This window comes from Rhodnius prolixus, unplaced genomic scaffold (genome assembly GCF_049639745.1).
Source record: "Rhodnius prolixus isolate KJV_2025 unplaced genomic scaffold, Rpr scaffold_1, whole genome shotgun sequence".
Classification (NCBI taxonomy): domain Eukaryota; kingdom Metazoa; phylum Arthropoda; class Insecta; order Hemiptera; family Reduviidae; genus Rhodnius; species Rhodnius prolixus.
Window position 1 is genome coordinate 37,331,247 of NW_027411581.1, and position 20,399 is coordinate 37,351,645.

The window sequence follows — 20,399 nt, forward strand, 5'->3', positions numbered from 1 at the left end:
AATATTTAAATAAGATCTTCTTTTACCATTCACGACACCTAATTTGGTAGTTGGAAGTAAAAAGGCAATGACTTGAATTTCCTTTTAGTAATAAATTACTGAAGAAAGCTCAATGGTTAGAGCTCTGGACTCCCAAACAGAAATGCTGGGTTCTCATACGCTGCCTACCCTTAGAGTTTCTCTTTCTATAGACCTCTTATACTCAATACACGACAAGGGCAAGGGACTCTATAATGACAGAACAATGCCTAGAGGATGGGAACTAAACTCGTAAATAAATTGTGGTTACAGAGTACATTGGGATGTCTTCTCCGCAAACTGCCTCTCACTATTACGCTTTTATTTCTTTAATAAACTGATAAATAATTTTATTAACTAAAAAAATACAATTTTATTTTAACACTTTTTTGAGGGTTTACTGTTAAATGAAGAAAAAAAAATTGTGTTACATAAATAATTTAAAATTCCATTTATGAAATACATTACTGAATTAGAAGTAATGGCTTATTATTCTCTGAATGAAGAAAGTAGGAGAAATCTAACAACATGGCATCACACTGAAAAAAAAAGAAGTTCTTATTAGATTTCATATTCGTATAATAAATTAACCTAGTATTTAAACTAGTCTAACGTACAGACCAACCTGTCAAAATGTATAAACTTTCATGAAATTAGGTTTTATGTTTTGAGATGTTACGGTAATTGCAATGCATAATTTATAAACCGTGTTTTCCCACTCTAATTTTTATGGCGATTGTAACGTATAATTTGTAAATTTATAAACTGTGTTTATCCCACGTAAAATCTTCAATTCATTGGCGAAGAAAGGTAATCCTTATACCCAATTTTGCAAAATACGGTAATGTTATATAGCAAATAATATTGGCTTTTTATAACTCAAGCAATTTGTTCACTATTTTTGTTCTTTCAATGATCAAGAAATCTCAAAGAATATTTGAAAAGTAATTATTTTACTACCTACTAAAGGAGTCATCCTTTCATTTCATTTTTATTTTTTTTTTTAAGTTGTCAATAAGTTTTTTTGTTTTATTGTTCATTAACAATTTTTTTTTCTGATAATTTGATTAGAAGTGTTTCACAGTAAGTACCTTGGGAAGTCATTTTTTCGCTTAGCAAACATGTTTCTGACTAAATACGTAGCAAGGACTTCGGCAACTGCGTCTGGAATGTCCTCGTGTATAGCATGGCCACATCGTCCTCTACTTTGTTCAAATGCATGTATTTCAAACTTACCTAGAACAAACCTGTAATTACTATGGAAAACAAAAAGTAGAAGGATCAACTATTTCAATTTTTCAATGATGTTGCAAGCGCGGAGGAGATAAGGAAGTGTTTCAAGGATATCGGAGAATAGCTGGAGTCCTTAGGGAACATAAACCCCTTAAGCCAAAGAGGCGTACCGGGTAAGGATAGAGGCTGAGCGAATGTGAAAGAGATGCGGAAACGGAAGTGCGATATGGGCTGATCCAATCACGATCAGGATGAATGGCAGCCACTGGCGCGGAGGGAGGTTATCTCTACCTCCGGCAGTATGGGTCAGGTCTTCCAGAAGCGTAGGGCAATTGGAAGCCCACTTCTGCAGGTAAAAACCGCCCGCCATGAGAAGCCGATGGAGCTGCAGCGCAGTTCTTGCATGCAATCCACTGAAGGAACATCGGTGAGGAGGTCATCCAAATACACCACAAGAAGAAGGGCGCTCTTTGCTGGTGAGAACTTGTCCCCTTCATCAGAAGCGAGTTTTAGGATGGTATGAAGCGTGAGAAAAGACACAGAAGAGACTCCGTAGGTGACGGTGTTTAAGCGGAAGGACCGCAGGGGTTCCTGAATAATTAAATAAAAAAAACTGACTGTTATTAGACCTTAAAACGAATCCCACTCTAAGAGCCAGATTAGTCTGACGTAAAACCTGCGTGAAAAAGTAGCCGTTTGTTTGCTAAAAAAGTTCGCTGGTTACTTCCTGTTATGAAGACAGTAAAAAATAGAAACACAAATAAGTCGTAATTTACATTTTTTCCCAATTCAGCAAAAGAACAATTTTTTTTAGGTTCATAAACTTATATATCCTTAACAAAAACTTACAGTTTAAAATGTTAAGTATAAGGGTTGATTAAACGCCAAAAGGTACACAAATCAGCTAGTACCCAACATTTCATTCATGCTTAGTTGATATATTTAAGTAATTTTGCTGCATTAACTTTTCCTTCACATTTTTTAGAATTTATTAGATGTCACAGACCCTTGTGCTGGCCATTTTCATCTACAAAATATTTGTTCAAATATTACTGTAGATTGACTTTAATATCTAATAATAATAATGATACTTACAGGTGAAAAAGAAAACGTTATAAAAAAAATATATGAAGCTAAAAAAATCATAAACTTTTTTTAAAAAATGCTTACATCAACATACATCAATGATTTTGTTTATTTTATTTATTTTTAATTTTATAAAAATCGTCTGTTTATGTTCATTCTTCGATTAATGTAATTGTTATTTTATGTTGTAGTCAAACGTTTATAATAATAGGTAATAATTATCTGGCTTTATCGCAAATAATATAGTTTTCTTCATTTACACTCTCAATGTAGCTGTTCTTCTCACAACGTTGTAAATATGTAATATAAAATAAATAAGATATGCATACTTTTAGGAAAGCTAATTATTCCAGTATTTTACTATAAGCAAAATTAGGGGGCTTAATTAAATTACTATTGAGAAATGAATAATTGTTGTTGAATAATGTACTTGTTATTAACTGTGTTATTTGTGCTCACGAATATTTCGGTAAGACGAATTCAAGACTGAAATATTCTTTTAAATCCTTGATTCAAATTTAAACAGTAGCCGACTCTGACTTGGTCTTTTTCTACTTTAACATGCATGTATATATGACTACTCAGAATAAAGGGTATATTAAAGATAAATCCGAAGAATAATTTTGAATAGATTTAAAACAAAGTACCTATTTACAAACGAAGATATAACATACATTTTATCATAATTATAACAAAATAATACTATGAATGAACTGGCCAGCATAAGGGTCTGTGACATCTAATAAATTCTAAAAAATGTAAAGGAAAAGTTAATGCAGCAAAATTACTTAAATTATATCAACTAAGCATGAATGAAATGTTGGGTACTAGCTGATTTGTGTACCTTTTGGCGTTTAATCAACCCTTATACTTAACATTTTAAACTGTAAGTTTTTGTTAAGGAGATTTTTGTACTTTTTGGATAGATTTTCCTTTTTGTCTATTTTGCAATGTTACATATCTGCTTTACAGATGTTTTTTAAATTTGGAATAAGCAATTCTATCATTATAACCTGATAAGGTGTTAAGTTGAACCGTAACTACCACTGGAGAGATCTTTTTAAAGAATGATTATAGTTGCCATCCTCAATAACAATTTTTTTTGAGAAAGCGTTTCGAATAAAATAGGAAGTTATTTGTACGAAAAAGCAAAATTAACTGCGATTTTAGTACTTCCTTTTAAGAGAAGTAAGAAAAATAAACTGCGATTACAGTACTTCTCCCTAAAAGGCAAAGAAGCAAAGATTTTGAATCGAACGACAATTCATTAATAGGTACACCCATTGATAATTTTAACGATTGCAGTACTTCCTCTTTTAAGTGTAAGAGCTTGATGGCACTTCCCAGCCAAGTAGAGGAGCTTTAATCACTTCTTCATGCTAAATTTTATCAAAATCGGACTAAGCGTTAGAAATATTGGGTATAATAGTTTTAGAAAGGGCCTTACTTGGGTGGGGCAAACTCCCCTCCTTGTGAGGAGAGTTTTGCAGAAAGTGCAAATCTGTACAAAATTCCGAATCGAATGACACCTTATTCATGAAAATCGGTTTACGCGTTTAGGCGCTACGTAGTTTACAAAAAAGGTAACAACAACAACAATTTCTGAAAATGCCGTTTTTGCTCATTTTCGGCAACTTTTTTCTCGAAATCTATTAGATCTGGGTGGTTGCAAAAAAATTAGTTATAAAGGAGGATTTGCCCTGTTTTTTTTAAAGAAAATTTGGGAATTTTATCTTTTATAGAAAAAGAGAAAAAAATTGTCAAAGTTGGGTGTTTTTCAACGTTACGCTTTTTCAACGTTAGTTTTTGACGATCAACCCTTATACAACTGTCCAACCGGACAGTTTTAATTTATAGAATAAATACCTAGTTAGGTACTTAATCTGAAATAATAATATTTCATTGTTAATAACAATGTTATAATTTTTAGTTTGCTTATTTCTTTGTTTATCTTTAAATAAAACCACTTAGATGTCTTTAAAAAATTAAATCATTAATATAAAAACTTCAAATAGTGATTTAAAATTATTTACTAATCAATTACTCAAAAATGAAAACTACCTTGCATTTGGGCGACAGTAAGATCTGTATCTAGCCTGTCAAGACTAGCAAGAAGTAGCAACTTTTGTGCTTCACAGGAAACAAAAAGTTTTGATAAACCTTGAAACCATGCTGGCCAAAATATTTCAGTTGCTCGGAGATCAATCCTCCAACCATATTTGCCACGTACAGTACTCTGACGGTAACATATTAAAAATAAAGTTATTTCCTTCCAAAATACAAATTTAGTATTTAACTAATAAAATTTTGAATTAAAATTATTCAAGCTTTAATTAAAGTAACATACAGGTACTTTGAACTGCGCTTCTTCCTCCTCTGATATGCTTTCTACACCCACTAAGGGCACTCTAACCTTCGGTGCTTCCATTTCTTCAGATGTATCCACCATTATCTCCTCAGTAGCCAACTTATTAGTATTTACACTGAAAATTTTTCTATCACTTAAAGTTTATCTACAAAAAATATAAATTAAATGAGAAAAATATTACTTTTTTATCTGTCCTGGCATGGAGACTCTTGCAGAATCTATGTTCTTCAGCTGACCACTTTGAACACTAGAATACAAAACGAAAAAAAAGTAATATATATTTTTGTTATTACTTTCACTTGCTTTTTTCTCCCTTCCATGTTTAAAGAATTCATGAATAAAGGAAGAGGTATTTAGAAGAAAAAAATCTTAGCTAACTTCTAAATAATGCTACTCTAAAGTGTATAAAAAAAAAAGAAGAGAAAACTGAAATTTTATACCAAATTTAAATTATAGCTAACAAATAAAAAAAAATAAAAGAGGGGAAAAATACAAAAATAATGCAAACTTAAATGAAGGTTATATAGATGAAAAAGATTATAAATTTTATACATGAAAGAAACTCTGAATATTTAACCATATATTTCTTTATAATTTCCAAAAGCCAAGTATAGCATACCAAAAACTATTGTACAATTAGTATTATTCTGCGTGTTATACTAGTGTAATAAATAATATACTCATTTTAAAGAAAGACTGCGCTTCTTTCATGGTAGCTGGAAGGACGGGAACGAAGCAGGCGATCTTTAGAAGCTCATAAAAGTAAGTAATAGTTAATAAAAACCAGGCGTGAATACTTATACGATTTTCTTTTACCGCAATGTACCTAGTATACTTTTCTTGGGATTTAAACTTGAACTCAGAAGTCAGTTGTCTACATTATCTTTAGGAGTTATTAAAAAGGAAAACAACTGTAAAAACCGATTCGATGATGTAGCACTTAGTCAACAAATTTTCTCAAAATTTGAACATTTTGTTCTTATTAAAATTTTGCAAATATAATTCGTCCTTAAATTACCCTGAAATGGCATTTTAGAGGGATGCCCTCTTGACCAGAAGTGCCTTTAATCGAATTTTCACAGAAAATTCTATTCAATATGATTTGGATATTGTGTAGACTTTTATCATTCCATGTAACTTCTTGTTGGAATTATTTGAAGTGAGGTGTTTTCTTGAATAAAATAAAATAGTAAACGAAAATTCTTTAGTTTATAGTACAATTAAGGCACAATAAGCCTTTTTTGGTTGCAGAGCTGTAGGGCATAGGTCTCGTCCCGCTTTCTAACCTTATAGTACAATTTAAAATAAAGAACTTGAACTTGTCGGTACGATTAATTAGTAAATGTGTTTGGCTGAATAGAAAAGGTTTATGCAAGAATTTCTTATTTATATTGTTATTTGTGAGAAGGTTGAAGCTGGACAAAATTAAAGCAGCGCTCTCTAGTAATGACAAGAACGATTAGAAAGTTACGGAAATAAATTCTTGAAAAAGGAAAATTTGAATTCTATAATGAAATTTTTTTTATCGTTCAAATTAAGTTCTTCAGCGATATTTGTTTCACATAAAAAGTACCAGGAGGACCAATCATTCGTGGAACTTTTACTCAAATTAAAGGGTAGACAGAAAAATGTAAGTTTATTTAAAAGGACTCTATAATGAGAAATGCAATAATATTCGGCATTAAAGAACGAAGATTAAAAGAACGAAAAAAAATATTTTAAAAACGCATTAGAAAAAAAAAATGGCGTACAGATGGAAGCAACAGATACTAGATTGAGAATTATGAATGAGGACAACTAAGTGGTAATTAATGCTGTGAAGGCATCTTTGGAGGAAGATAAGACAAACTAAAAAAAAAAAGAATTACTAAGTTAGGAGAAGGAGCTGCCGCTGGAAGGACTGCCCCAAGAATGCAATAAACTATGGAGTTTTATAAAGCGTATAGATGGTGTGGAGGGCTTCATCAAATTGAAAAATGCAGGATGTGGTAAGAAAAATCATTTCCAAAGTGCTTACAAAAGTAAAACTATTAATAACAACTTTAGATCGGAAGTGCTTAAATGAAGCAATAAAACAAGAAAGGTCACAGAGCTCCAGCCAGACGATATCAAATACAGGTAAATTTATTTACATAGTTCTAGAAAAGAGAGATGAGATCAAGTACAGATGCATGGAGTATCATCATCAGTATTTAGCACGTTTTAAAAGGAGCCACAAGTTTAACCGTATGCCATTTAGAATATGTTCAACTCCAGAAGTCTTCCAGAAAAAGAGTTCTCTAGCATTTGAGAATAATGGAGATGCAACACTGTATTTTAACAGATAATAACAGCAAACAGCGAAAAGGTACACGAGATAGTATCCTGAATAGTTATTAAGAGAGCTTTGAAATATGGTATTCGATTTAATCCAGGGAAATTACAATACTCACAAAAGTAAATCATATTTGTGGGTATAGTATTTTCGGACAATGAGCCTCACCTGACCCAAGCAATAATAAACAAGCCAGAACATTCCAAAATTAGCAACGTTTTAGGACTAAAAAGTTATCGCCTCAGTTATGAGGTATCACCTCAATACCAGCCACATGCTAAAGAAGATTTTAAACTCAATAAAATGCTGCTCACTATGAATCATTAATTTAAGCATCGAAAATTGGGAAGTTAAATAGTTTTTTTTTAAAAAATAAAGAAACTACTTTATAACAGAGATTTCTATCTTAGTTTTACAGCTCCGCTTAAAATGCATGAACAAGTTTTTAAAGCTCTTGGAAAAAAGTAATGTAGTGTAATCACAGATGATTTCAGGTAGACTCATCTACTACCTGAAACTACTACTACTACCAATTTAGAGGGGCGGAAACCGACACTTTTGTCATTTTTGCAATCAATGAAGTAATCGAAGGCACGACTAAAACGACTTATTATGAATTAGTTGTCGTAGACGAGGTGTTAGCAAATACTTTACTATTAACTTTTTCTAACAAATAAAATGTAGCGGCACGCGGGATTCAAATTAAGGATCTCCCACTTGAAGTCCCAACTCCCTTAAATTTAGTTATTCGTGGGTTTCAAAGAGAGAACCTTCCACTTGATAGTCGACGTATACATCAACTAGGTTATACCAAGGTAAGTATTTGAATAGCCTATCTGTCCATAATGTGGCTCTTATTAATTTAAAGTGTGAATATTTACTTTCATTAAACTCACCTCCACCTAATTGCTTCTTCAACAGAATCAAAACTTTGAGGTCTTCCTCGGAGAATGCTTTGCATTGAGGAGAGAGCACTAAGAGCTGTTCCCTCAACAACGTCTATCACCACAAGGCCTATTAATGATTTAAGGTTGGGATGATGGCCTGCATGTACCGCAATACTTCCTCCTAAACTGTGCCCAACCAAGATAATTGGCGTACAGTCGTCATAAACTGCATTGATTACTTCTACCACATCACTATAACAAGAATATCAACATAATCAACCGAAGTATTGATGCAAAAATAAATTCTGTTTGTGAAAATCTCATCAACTCTAACAGATTTTTTTTGTTTTGTTTTTTTAATCGGCGCATGCATGAAGTTACATATATCGCATTTAATAGATAATAACTTCACATTCATTTCTACGAATAAAGCAAACATACTTTGCAAGAGTTTCAATGGACAAATCATCTTCACTTGTGGTGTAAGTGTTACCATGTCCTCTTAGATCTAGGGCTAAAAGTTGACATTCAACTAATTCCCATAATTTTGCCTGGAAAGAGAAAAAATCTTAAATTATGTTAAAAAATAAATAATTTGCGCGTAATCAATACTCTCTCTAGCTTAGCAGAGAAAAAGTATAAGTAGCATGAAAAGTATTTCTTTAGATTAGTAAAAAATAAGTATGACTTTTACGAAGCATGTTAGAAATACTGTTTTATTATTGAATTAAAGTCAACTAGTAAATATAAATTTTCATGGGAATACGTTTCAAATGGAAGTGGTGGGCACGTTGAAGATATATCATCGCTCATTTTGAGAAATCAGAATGAAATATAAAACTTTAATTTTGCAAGCTGGGACGCTATCCACGATTTATTTATATAGTTTTTAAAAAATGTTCATTTATTACATATACTAACTGCTTGCAAAGAATAGTATTAAAATATTAAAAGGCCATCGGTAACAATGTGAAAAAAATAGTAGATATTTCAACCGAATTATTAGAAAACGATTTACAAGTCAATTTAAAAGCGATAGCTATTTTCCGAAAAGTAAACGCTGTTTATAGTGTAATGAAAAAATTTCGTCGTAAAAAACCGAAATATATTTCTTATAAGAAAAACAATACTTGCTGGCAAGTCAAAAGAATGAAAGATTAATAATCTTCACATTCGTAAAACGGTAAACCTAAATATTAATAAATAAGTACACAATAGGCAGTTGAATCACAATGATATTCTCAACAAGGGCAAATGCAATGCTGCAGAAAATAAAGAAACGTTGATCTTTGTCACATTGCAAACTGTTCTAAATGGTAAAATAAGTTCCAAATTTTACACTAATAAAAAATGAACTCACATTTTTTAACTTTAAAAGCAAAATCTCTTGAAAATTAACGACTTTTATTAGTTGTAGTTAGTTGTACATGAAGCAAATTTTTAGACTGCCTGATAATTTTTTTTTTTATTATTAAAAGATAAAATTTAGAAATCTTTGACCCTCTAAAATTCAGGATATTATGGTAAAGTATTCGATTTCAAATGAACCACAACAAGATATTCGATACAAACTATGTTTCACTTTAAGGCTAATATGTGTTAAAACGGTATAAAAATTTACCAATTATTTGGCAATCATTTATGTCCATCCCTAAAGCCTCAAGTCTAATTGCGGGAATCGAAGAAGTACCTAATAGTATTATCATTTTTCATTCGAGAATAAGCCTAATTAAACCAATTAAAGTTTTTGTCAGTTTTTTTAAAACCTAAAAATGTTTGCTTTGTAGTATGATTTTTTTACGCTTAACTTATGGGTTGTCTAGAAGCCTTTTTTAGTCTTGTACTTCACTATAATTTATCTTAACTATCTTACTGATAAAAGTGACCAAGTTAGTGCAGAGTAACCTCCTCCATGTAACAATACTATGGCAGGTCCACTATCGCCGAGAGTGTAGATTCTAAAAGAAGATCCGTTAATTGAAACATCATTTTTTCCTGTGAAATATTTGTCCCAGGTTATAGGAGTGAATTCAGGTTTATGGCGCATATCTCTTCGTCGAGTACTGAAAGAACACACAGTATCAAATTAATGGTTGAATAAAAATTAAATTTAATAAATTGGTTAATAGCAAATACCTTTGCGCTTCGCCACTGGAATTTAAACCTGTTTTGGGGGGAAGTTTGGAGGTAAATAAATACTTTTGCATAGACATCTTTTCCGAACATCAGCCGCCTTCAATTCATGGTTGTCAAACAACCTGTCTTATTGCAACCTCTGACAGATTTGATGAAGTATAGTGATATTCAAACTAAACTTGTGTCTTACAGTTGAAAACATTACATTTGATAATTTCATTGACTAATTCAATTTTTAAAAAACAAAATTCTTTTCTAATTTGTTTTCTTATAGTGATTTAAATATAAGTTTTTTACTTAAGTCAGTAGCTTTTAAAATTCTGAACCGAAGTTAGAGGTTTTGATGATGCAGGTTCAGGTGCAAATTACTTTAATCACAACTTCAATAATGAGTAAATATTTTTAGCAAGAAATATGATATCTAGTTGGAAATTAGTACACAATATACGAAGTAGTATATTAAGAGGTACAATTCGGAATGCTTCTTTAAACTTCGTTAGTTTCGAGGAAACTACAACCGCAAGTTCCAAGAATGTTATGTCTAGCACTGAACAGTCTGTTAACAAGAAGAGAAGGAAGAAAAATACAGGGAATCAACTTGTTAAAAGACCTGATGTAATTATTATTAAATTTTCTAATATAGAACTTTTAAGTTTTGCTTGCTAGTGCAGCTCATTAATTCAACAAACAAATAATTATGAACCAAAGTTTTGTGTTCACAGCTTATTTGTGATATTTAATCTATTTTTATTATCTACCTTAAAAAAATATGTTAAACGGACATCTTGATTACATTTTTTTTAAACTTGGGTAAAAGATGCAAAAATTACAGTTGGGAAATAAATTTATATTGATTCCTCCTAAAGTGTAGTAAAGTGAAATCGTGCAATTATCACTTCTCAAACAAAAATCGTGGAACAAGTGGTTGTTAAGATCACCATGTGGGAAAAGTTATATGGTTTATAATTTTTTATTTGATAACAATATGCAGAATGCACAGTTTTTGTTTGATTAGTCTCGGTTTTTAATGATGAATTGGGGTATCCATTTATTTTGTAGTTGCGTCTTTAATTTAATAAAAGAGAAAAAAAGTGAACTCAAATAATTTTAATTTTTAGCACTGGAGAGTAGTGGCGTTCGCGACTGCGGAAGAATATGATTTATGTGGTCTTAAGGATGCCCTAATGTCCCAAGATTTGTACATCCCTAGTGAGCTTACAAGCAATGAAGTACTACATTCAAGTAAGTGTTAATTTTATTTTTTATTAATTTAAAACTTCTTTAAAGCGATTAATTCCCGAAAAAGAAAAAACATATCTATCTTCCTTGTATATCTCGATAATTGTAATTTTTGTAAACATAGTAATCATATATGTATGTGATTTGTAAATTACCAAGACTTTTAACTTGTTTATAATCTTTCTTTGTCGATTCATTATTGATTACGCATTTTTTATTTACTTGAAATGTCGAATAGAGAAAAATAATGAACTTTAATGAGATAGTCATCAAATCGAGTTTTTAAAATGGTATATTCAAATATTCTGTAGTTTTAGTTTAGAGAATATATATATATATATATATTTAACAAGTATGTATTACTTTTTTGTTTGAAGTTTCCAGGAGCGCAACTGTTTTTGAGAAATTTCTATATATATATATATAGTATTTTTTAAGATAATTTTTTTTCAAATAGTAGTTTTTGCACCTGCATTTCTTTTTTTTTTATTTGTCGTCGACTGAATTCGGGCCTTAGCCCTTTACACTGTTGTGAACATTAAGAGGTGTTCCTTACTGCTACATGAATAAACATTTGTGTCTTAGTTTATTTAGAACGACCAAAATAAACACTCTTTTCATTTACTCGACTACTACACAAACTTTAATTATTTGCATGCAAAATACAACTAAGAATTTGATCGTGTATGAAAAAGTGTTGATTTTATTTTGTCTTTATTCTTACCTATTTCTGTTTTTGCAACTTCAGAGTTTAATTCAGCTCAGTAGGTGAATGCTTTAAATCAGTATTTAAAGCATTTCCATTTCATTAAAAATGTCTGCTGGCTCAAGCTGCATTAAACATTATTCGTATCTTTTGCTACTTTCAGTTCTGAATTCTGGTTTTCTTGGTTTTGGCCTTGAAAATTCGTTTTTCTTTTCAAACATTTAAGCCTGAATGTGTTTCTTCATTAGGGCTGATAAGATTTTGAGGTGCGCTTTGTGGGAGGAGTATGTGTGGAAGTTGTACTTTATTGTGGTTACTATCAGCTAAATAAAAGGCTAAGCAATACTCGTCTAAATATACTGCTATTTAAATTAAGGCAAGGTGCATAGACTCACGCATGACGCTATTTATCGAAGCTCGCTTCTTTTTTTTTTGTGATCAAACTAATGAAACGTTCCTAATTACATTATCACGACACTGCACAGAGCGTCATGTAAGAAGACTAGGCAGACTGACTCTGCCAATTGGTGGATTTGTTTACTTTTTTGTTTGGGAATTCCGATGTAAGATGGCTTATTTATTTATTTACAATTAGTGCTATAATGTTATGGCTTTTTGTTGCGCATGGTATCTGGCAAAATACTATTTGTTGGAATAAGCACTAAAAGTAGAGCAAGTGCTTCCTCCCCCGCCCATGACACCCACTTTGATAAATTGGATTTCAGGCTCCGCCTGAAAAAGTTAGCGATTAATTCGATTTTACTTACCAAATTTTCTGTAAATCCATCATTTGTGGCTTGTTACTATTTCAGCCTCCTCCTTATGAACTCAATCAAAACTAATGTGCATTGAACTAAATCGGCTAACATCGTTAGTCAGATGATCGGCCTCTATCCGTAGCTCCTGAACTGCCATACATAGGAATATCATAAAAAAAGTAGTAACATGCAAAAACCTTGTTTTAGGCCTTTGGTAAGATGGTAGCATTAAACTGGTTCTCTGATTTCTTAGAACATTTTCCATACTATATCGAATATCTTCCTCTTTGAGGATTTTTCACTCTGATTCCCTGAAACATTATCTGGTTTTCTGTAAACCCAAGAAAAAGTCAAGTGTAATTCTTTTTTCTTTCTCTAAATTTTTCTACTTGTCTTAATATGAATAAATTATCCACTCAGGACTTCCCACAGTGAATCCATTCTGCTCGTAGCGTAATTATCCTCCAGCTTGACACTCTAAAATCCTATCCAGTATTTTTGAAGTAGAAGTTCGATTATAGTTTTATAATTTTCAACTGGTTTTTGTTTTCTTTTATGAAAATTGACGATATATTGCCCTGCCTGAGTGAATTAGCAAGATTCTTCAGTTTTTGATAGGAGGGGCGCTATATCCCCCTTTATGCTAAAACTGTTGGTACAATCAGCGACATGCTCCCCATTGAGAAGCTAAAGAAGGTGGAGGAAACTTAGCTAAGCTTTGGAGCTACTCTCCAGATCCTGACCTGGAGTAGATTTGCCTAGGCTTAATTACTGAAAACAACGTGAGGCTTGCTTGTCTCAGTATGAGTAAAAATATTCAGCATACGAGTATGTACGCAGGTTTCCTTGATGGGCTTGGCCTTTGGTAGGCACCTAAAAAAACTGGTTTTGGAACGACAATAGATTCTATGCGGGGATTTAGGAGACTCTAATTTATATCGTGGCGAACTGTTATTCAGAAAGAAATTTAGCTTCTACAGTAGTTTCAATGTACTGGAGAGGGATATCTGACTTGCCTGTCGTATAACCCAACTGTGACTTTCCTGGGGCAAACAAACTATTTGCATCAGAAATAACAGGGGTTACGAGGCATGTGTTAATAAAGTGCTAATATCTATAAAATCAATAAATCATACATCCAATGAAAAGTTACTAAATACAACAAAAAAAAGTATTAACAATGTCTACAAAAATAAACCTTTTAAGAAATAGTAAAATATATATAAAAAATAAAATGTCGCAAGAGTGAAGGGGTTCGTTGAATGGCAATACTAAGCTCCCACCTGTGCCCTTACATTTTTTTTCCTAGGAGCCTCTTTCATCTTATTGTTTAATGTTGGTCAATGTTATTTATAAAAAAAAAAAAAACTATCTGGAGGCGATAGTTCATTAAATAAGGAACATGTTTGATTTGACAAGCAAATTTAAAAAAATCAACAAGAGCAACAACCCTGCCCGCCCCTTGAATAAGTGCTTTTAATGTTTAAAAGATGGTGTCTCGCCACTGTTGCCAATCCATCATATGATATAGAAGTAAATCTCACCAACCCTCTAAAGTATGTGCCTACCCAAAACTTGGATAGATTGTTAACCATCCAACTACATTTTCCCTGTTATTTCTGTAAGTGTTTCATTTGCACTCTACGAAAGTAACAAAAAGAAGATAAGAAGATAGTCATTCTTCCAATTCTGTTTAATATTTTACTGCTCTACCCTAGTAGGTATTTCATAAATTATCCTCCAACAGTGTTTAATTTTGTAAACTTGTAACCATGCATAACTGAATAAGCACGATAAACTTTGAATAAAATTCACTTTAGAATATTTTTGAAAATAAAATTCAAAGCTGATTGTTTGTTTTTGAAAGGAATATTCTTACTTTATCTAAGGTAATTTTCATAAAATCAATAAAAATAACTGCAATAAAGAATTTGATTTTTTTTTATAGTATATCCAGAAATTGGGTTGGTATTAATGTGGTGGTTTAAGAGTGGATTTGTAAGTGGGAGATCCTCAGTTCGAATTGTGCGTTAGCTAATTTGTTGAAAATTTGTTTAAAATAAGATACATATTACTTCCTCCACGACACCTAATTTGGTAGTTGGATTTTCAGCCTTTTGTAAAATGGCGATTGTTTTTTTCTTTTCTTACATTCAGAACCAAAAATTGAGTTTTGTGCCACCACCTATTTGTGTATTTGTGTTCCCTAATCGTTACATTAACGGTTCCTTCCTATTTACAATTTATTCATTTTAAACATATTGGAGCAATGGGATCTCTATCTTTAGTTAGAAAATTGGGATTTGTTAGTTTGTTTTTGTTTCATCTTTTATTCATCATATTCATATTAATTTTATCATTTATTTTAAATCATAGAAAGTAGTAGAATATACTTTTATTTGCAGGAGTATTTTTGTCTTTTAGTAGATTAAAAGAACTTTTTTTTAAAAAAAATATGTCAACTTTAATTATGGACTTATTTTTCCTAAACTTCCTGACCGACCACCTTCTTCCGAATATGTTTAATTTTTGCTCGACTTTGCACTGAAAATAAACTTTTAAAAGTGGTATTTAAACGTTTGTGTGCGCGTATGAACAAAATATTTCAAAATATAAAAAATCGACGGAAGAAGAAACTATATTTCAATTTGTCTCTCCAAAATATCTGACTATATAAATTTTCACTTAGTTAAGCAAGTGGATTTTTCCTAATTCTGGGATTTATCGAAAATGGCTCTCTTTCGATTTTTTTTTTTTTCAAAACTTTGTATTTTCTTTGTATGTATTCATATATGAAGATCTATAAATTATATTTCAATATATTCCTAGGAAAATTCATTTATCGCATGTAGGTTAAAAGAGTCATTTCAGTGTAATAAGTGATTTTAATACCTGAAAAACGTTAGTAAGAATTTCATAGGTTTAAAAATTCAAAATTTAAATAAAATATAAAAGAACCTTAATGGAAAGTCTTTCCAGCGTTCAATCCACATTTTCAGGAATGAATTCAACTATTCATGAAAATTCATATTTGCTAGTTCTGTCAATATAAGAATGCATCTATTTTTACTATCTTCTTAGAAGTTATACCGAATTACTAGATTTATTTATTTTTACAGTAATTGCTTGTAGAAGGTTTTTAGTTATCTTTTATCTGGACTCGAATCTTAATATTTTCAGCGTTATATTTATAACCTTCAGCCATATACAATTAAAGGGATTTGGATCTATCCTTGATTATCCAATAATATGCAGTTAAATCCACCTCTATACCGTTATTGTTTCAGGTGTAAGTGGTGCTGTCCATGCTGTTGCTAAATACCAAGTGACACCTGAAAATCGTCATCTGTACTTTTTTTTAGAGGGTGCAGTGGTAATGTGGAACTGCACACAGATTGAATGCCGTTCTATTTTAGATTTAATCCGACCTTTTGAAATTCGTAGTTATGACTCTTGCATTGCTCTTGCAGAAATGGAAAAAATGTCTTATACTTATGTCTCAAGCAAGTAAATAGTTTGTCTATTCCTTTAATTGTTTGAATTATTAAAAATGCATAGCTTCTTTTTATTTTTTTTTATATATATTATTTCTGCAGTAAGCGCAGTTACATTGATGATGGGGTCATGTATATATCTAACCTTGATAAGAGCTCAGAAGATATATCATCTGATAGATATACTCTCTCGAATGCCATGGCCCTTACTGTGAAATTAGGAGTTTTAGAAGCAATCCTTGAATGTTATATTGATGATTTGGAATACATTACGGAGGTAAGAAGAATTAATCTTATATCAGCATGTTCTCTTTTCCGCTGATGTTTTGTTTTCTTGCCTTAACTGTTGTGGTTAAAGTTAACTGATATGGTTGTGTGGTCCATCTTGATGATCTTAGGATTTGAATTAGGCACATTAGAGCCAAACATTTAAGTTTTTATTGTTCAAACAGAGTAAAAATAATAATTATAAAATAAATAATAAGGGGTCGTGTACTCGTTTTAAAAGGAGAACATCGTGTCTGACAGTTCATTTTAAATAAGTAATTCAGATGTTCGTTTAAGTTAGTATTTTGTAAGGACAGTAACATAGCTTTTTGAACAAATTTAAAAAATTAGAAGAAAAACTGTCAAAGGATTGAATCATACACAATGACATCTCCTTGGTGGTCGAAAAAGACTAGTTGAGTATAGCTAACAGTAGCCCACTTCCTGGAAAAATGTCAGGCAATACAACTCTAAAATTGTTTTAAAGAGCAGGCCTGCCTCGTGACAAGTGCATTGTTGTTCAAGAGGGCTCTCAAGTTAACAATTATTAAATTACACATTATTTGTATTTATTTGTTTATATTATTATTATTTTGTGAATGAAATTATCGTTGCTTTTTATATTAATTCAACTCTCTTAAATAGAGTGTTGATGTGCTTTGTTTTTACTTCATTACTAAAAGATTTTATTATTTTCCTGATGAACCTCGAGTGTTTCAGCGTTCAGGTATTACACTGGTAAACTTGGTATTTAAGTAATCTTAATGGCTGTACCTAACACTTGTTGACTTTTCTTTGGTTTTTGATACATGATGACATGAAGTACGTTAGGTAAAGAGTTTTATTCCAGGGGTTCGGAAGATTTCGTGTCTTATCAGTACCATTTGTGTACAACTTTGGCCATTGTATTAAAACAGTTTTTCAAGGCCTAGAAAACGGAGTACTAAATAGTTAAGGCTTTCCGTTTACTATTCAAGGTTTGGCATGATATGCCTTGAAAGTAATGAAAATTTTTGTTCATTGTGGTTGATCTAACAATAACCTGTCTCAGAACTTGGTATCCTGTTCTTCCTGACTATAAGAATGCTCTATTCAAAGTTGAGCTTACCATTTTATTTTACTGTAAAAGAGATAAAAATTTGTTCATTATGCAGAATAATTTCTTCGAATGATTAATGTTTTATTTATTATTATTTGTTTTATTATTTTTTTTATTAATTAATTAATTTTTTATTTTTTGAGAGAAGTATGTTTTGGGACTGGTGACCGTTGATTCGGTCAGAATTGAGTTAAGACAGGCATTGTATTCATTACCAAATGCCTAAAATTCGAATTAAGTAATTAAAAAATTAGTAAACAATAATCTGTAGTTGAACGTGCTAATACTGCAATAAAAGGATGCTGCTTATAGGGAACGAGATCTACGAATGAAATATTATATACAGTGTTATTATGTTAACAGTGTCTAGAATTTTATTTAATTTAAAATATTAATTATTTTGAGCTTGAGGAAATTGAGATCAATCCTTCTTTTACGAATACATTCTAGTGTAACGAATTATATTACTAGGTTATTGTAAAGGAAAATATGGAAGGTAATAAGCTTTAATAATTTTTTTTTTTTCTTCTTAGGATTTAAAAGCAGGAAAACCTTTAAGAATAAGTCAGCGTGGAGTTTTAAAAAAGTCTGGGGAATTATTCGCATTAAGACATTCTATCAATCTTTCTACTGATCTTTTGGATGTCCCAGACTTCTATTGGGATCGCGAAAAATTAGAAGTGCTTTATCAAACATCTTGTACATATTTTAGCATTGCTAAAAGAACAAAGGTAGTATTCGTTTTTGTAAATAATTATTTACTTAGGTTTTATACTAAGAGCAAATGACATTTAGAAATTAAAAAACGTAAAAATTTGACAATAACATATGTAAAATTAAGCAGTTCTTCAGATTGAGTTTTCTTTAACCCCTAAGATTAGTAAAAAAATTGAAGTTTTACTCAAACTATGGCCATAGAAACCATTGCTGAGAGGAACTCCTGAATAAATGGATGAATGTCTACAAAGATGGATTTGTCATCTCATTTAATCACAAATGCACAATTGGGTGGGTGACCTTATGACAGAATTTCAGCTGCTTGAACCCATAGGAATGTACGATTCTTTGACTAGCACTAGGTGATTTATTAAGGAGAGAGTTGAGATTGACTACTCATAATCATTAGTACATATCTGTTGAACAAACTACACGTCACACAATCCAAAAAAAAACCCAAATTACCTTTATGGGAGAGACGGCCTTGGGCTATAATTCTAATTTTTGTTATCAATAGATTTGATTTTAGATATGTCTGTCCAATACCCCCGACACCATACTTCTATAGATATTGCTGTAATGAGTATTTAATACATTTTCAACTGCAACAATGGTTTGACCATTTCTTAGATAAATCTTTGCAAATATTTTGTGCTAGCTGAGAGTTACTAGAATTCCACAACTCTTCAGAGCTCTTAGAACGCAGCAGGTTTTTAATTTGTATCGCCAAATTGTAATTATCAAGGCCACACTCACTAAACTTGTCAAAACAATTATGAGGATCCTATTCGGACTAATTAGCAAAAACTTGATCCATCAAGAAAGGATACTTTTAAAAATAGTCACTTTAAGAGGTTTACATCCCCAGTTTCAACTTAAGCTGCTTAAGTTGGTGAACATTTGGTGAGGGCTCAGTGAATAGTGTAATCGCTTCATTTCAGCACTTCATCTGAAACCTATTTCTCTGCCTATAGTTTTTTTATTTGGAATTTCATATCTACTTTTGTGTCTGTTGAGAGTGTGGCAGATATTGTTTCATTATACATTATAGTTTTATAAGCCACGAGTGGTCAATGTACTTTCAAAGATTTGTTTTGCTATTATTATTAATAAAAAATAAAAGTATACTAATCGCCTATTTTTTCAGGCGGGGCTTAACGTCCAACTACCAATTAGATATCATGGACGAAAAAAAATGCTATCATTAATAATATTAATAATGCAAATAAATTAATTAATCAAAAAGAAATTTTACAGTAAACATGAATGTTTTAGGTGTTAAATGAGAAACTGAGTCATTGCTTTGCGCTGGTAGATTTAGTGTCATCACATTTAAGTGACCGACATCATACAAGATTAGAATGGATGATAATAATTCTTATTATGGTTGAAGTCATGTTTGAAATTTTGCATGCCTTCAGAGATTATTATGCTCTCTCGGAATTCAGTGTGGAAGAAAAACAGTAGAAACTTCTTTTATTTTCTTATTTTATATTTTGTTACTTTTGTTCACTGAATAAAAACTTAATTCCTTTTTGATATTAATTTTTAATTTAACTTTTTCCTTCGTCATTTATTTTGTGGCTTTGCTATTGCCCGGCATTTGTCCAACCGAATCGCTGTAAGAATAATGGAATAAATATTATTTCGAATTTTTAATTATTTTTTTCTTTGTTTTTAACAAATTTTATGTAATTTAAGGTAAACCCGCTGCAAGACAACATGGAGATTTACTTGTGAATATTCTTTCACTCATCTGGTCTTTTTTCATCCATCTAGTAGAGAGAGAGGGTAGAATTTTTTTGATATTACTTTCTGCGTTCTATTTTATTTTGAAAATTATTGTAAATTATCATAATCCATGGCAAATACGAACGTTAGCATTTAATAAAACTAAACATTTTTTTATCAGCTACGCATACCCGATTTTATTATTTTGGCTTTCATTTATTCAGACCAGAATATTAAATAAAAAAGAGAAATATCCAGAACATAACAACTAACAACTGTTTGTGATAGTAACAAGGAGGAAATTACAATCATTCTATAAACAGGAACTTCATTCTTAAATGAAAAG

The 20,399-nt window shown here is 31.2% G+C and overlaps 2 protein-coding genes across 3 annotated transcripts in view; one reads left to right on the forward strand and one right to left on the reverse strand.

Annotated features, from left to right (window-relative positions):
- Positions 1 to 337: 337 nt before the first annotated feature.
- LOC141459633 (protein phosphatase methylesterase 1) overlaps positions 338 to 20,399 on the reverse strand; it is a 31,636-nt gene continuing 11,574 nt past the window's right edge. The window contains exons 1-9 of one of the 2 annotated variants that reach the window (XM_074138910.1): positions 10,043 to 10,184; positions 9,780 to 9,969; positions 8,348 to 8,457; positions 7,916 to 8,158; positions 4,887 to 4,952; positions 4,685 to 4,820; positions 4,399 to 4,573; positions 1,110 to 1,254; positions 338 to 557 (exon numbers count right to left, since the gene is read on the reverse strand). In XM_074138910.1, the coding sequence (XP_073995011.1) occupies positions 539 to 557; positions 1,110 to 1,254; positions 4,399 to 4,573; positions 4,685 to 4,820; positions 4,887 to 4,952; positions 7,916 to 8,158; positions 8,348 to 8,457; positions 9,780 to 9,969; positions 10,043 to 10,119 (1,161 nt within the window). In that variant the 5' untranslated portion in view covers positions 10,120 to 10,184 and the 3' untranslated portion in view covers positions 338 to 538. Of the gene's footprint in view, positions 558 to 1,109; positions 1,255 to 4,398; positions 4,574 to 4,684; positions 4,821 to 4,886; positions 4,953 to 7,915; positions 8,159 to 8,347; positions 8,458 to 9,779; positions 9,970 to 10,042; positions 10,185 to 20,399 lie in introns of those variants that run through there. The other variant, XM_074138920.1, reaches the window with a different exon arrangement.
- Positions 10,457 to 19,861, forward strand: LOC141459638 (required for meiotic nuclear division protein 1 homolog). Its single transcript, XM_074138931.1, has 6 exons — positions 10,457 to 10,657; positions 11,161 to 11,284; positions 16,033 to 16,252; positions 16,342 to 16,516; positions 18,139 to 18,336; positions 19,598 to 19,861. Exons 1-6 carry the CDS (start codon positions 10,457 to 10,459, stop codon positions 19,787 to 19,789), a joined length of 1,110 nt encoding a protein of 369 aa, XP_073995032.1. The 3' UTR covers positions 19,790 to 19,861.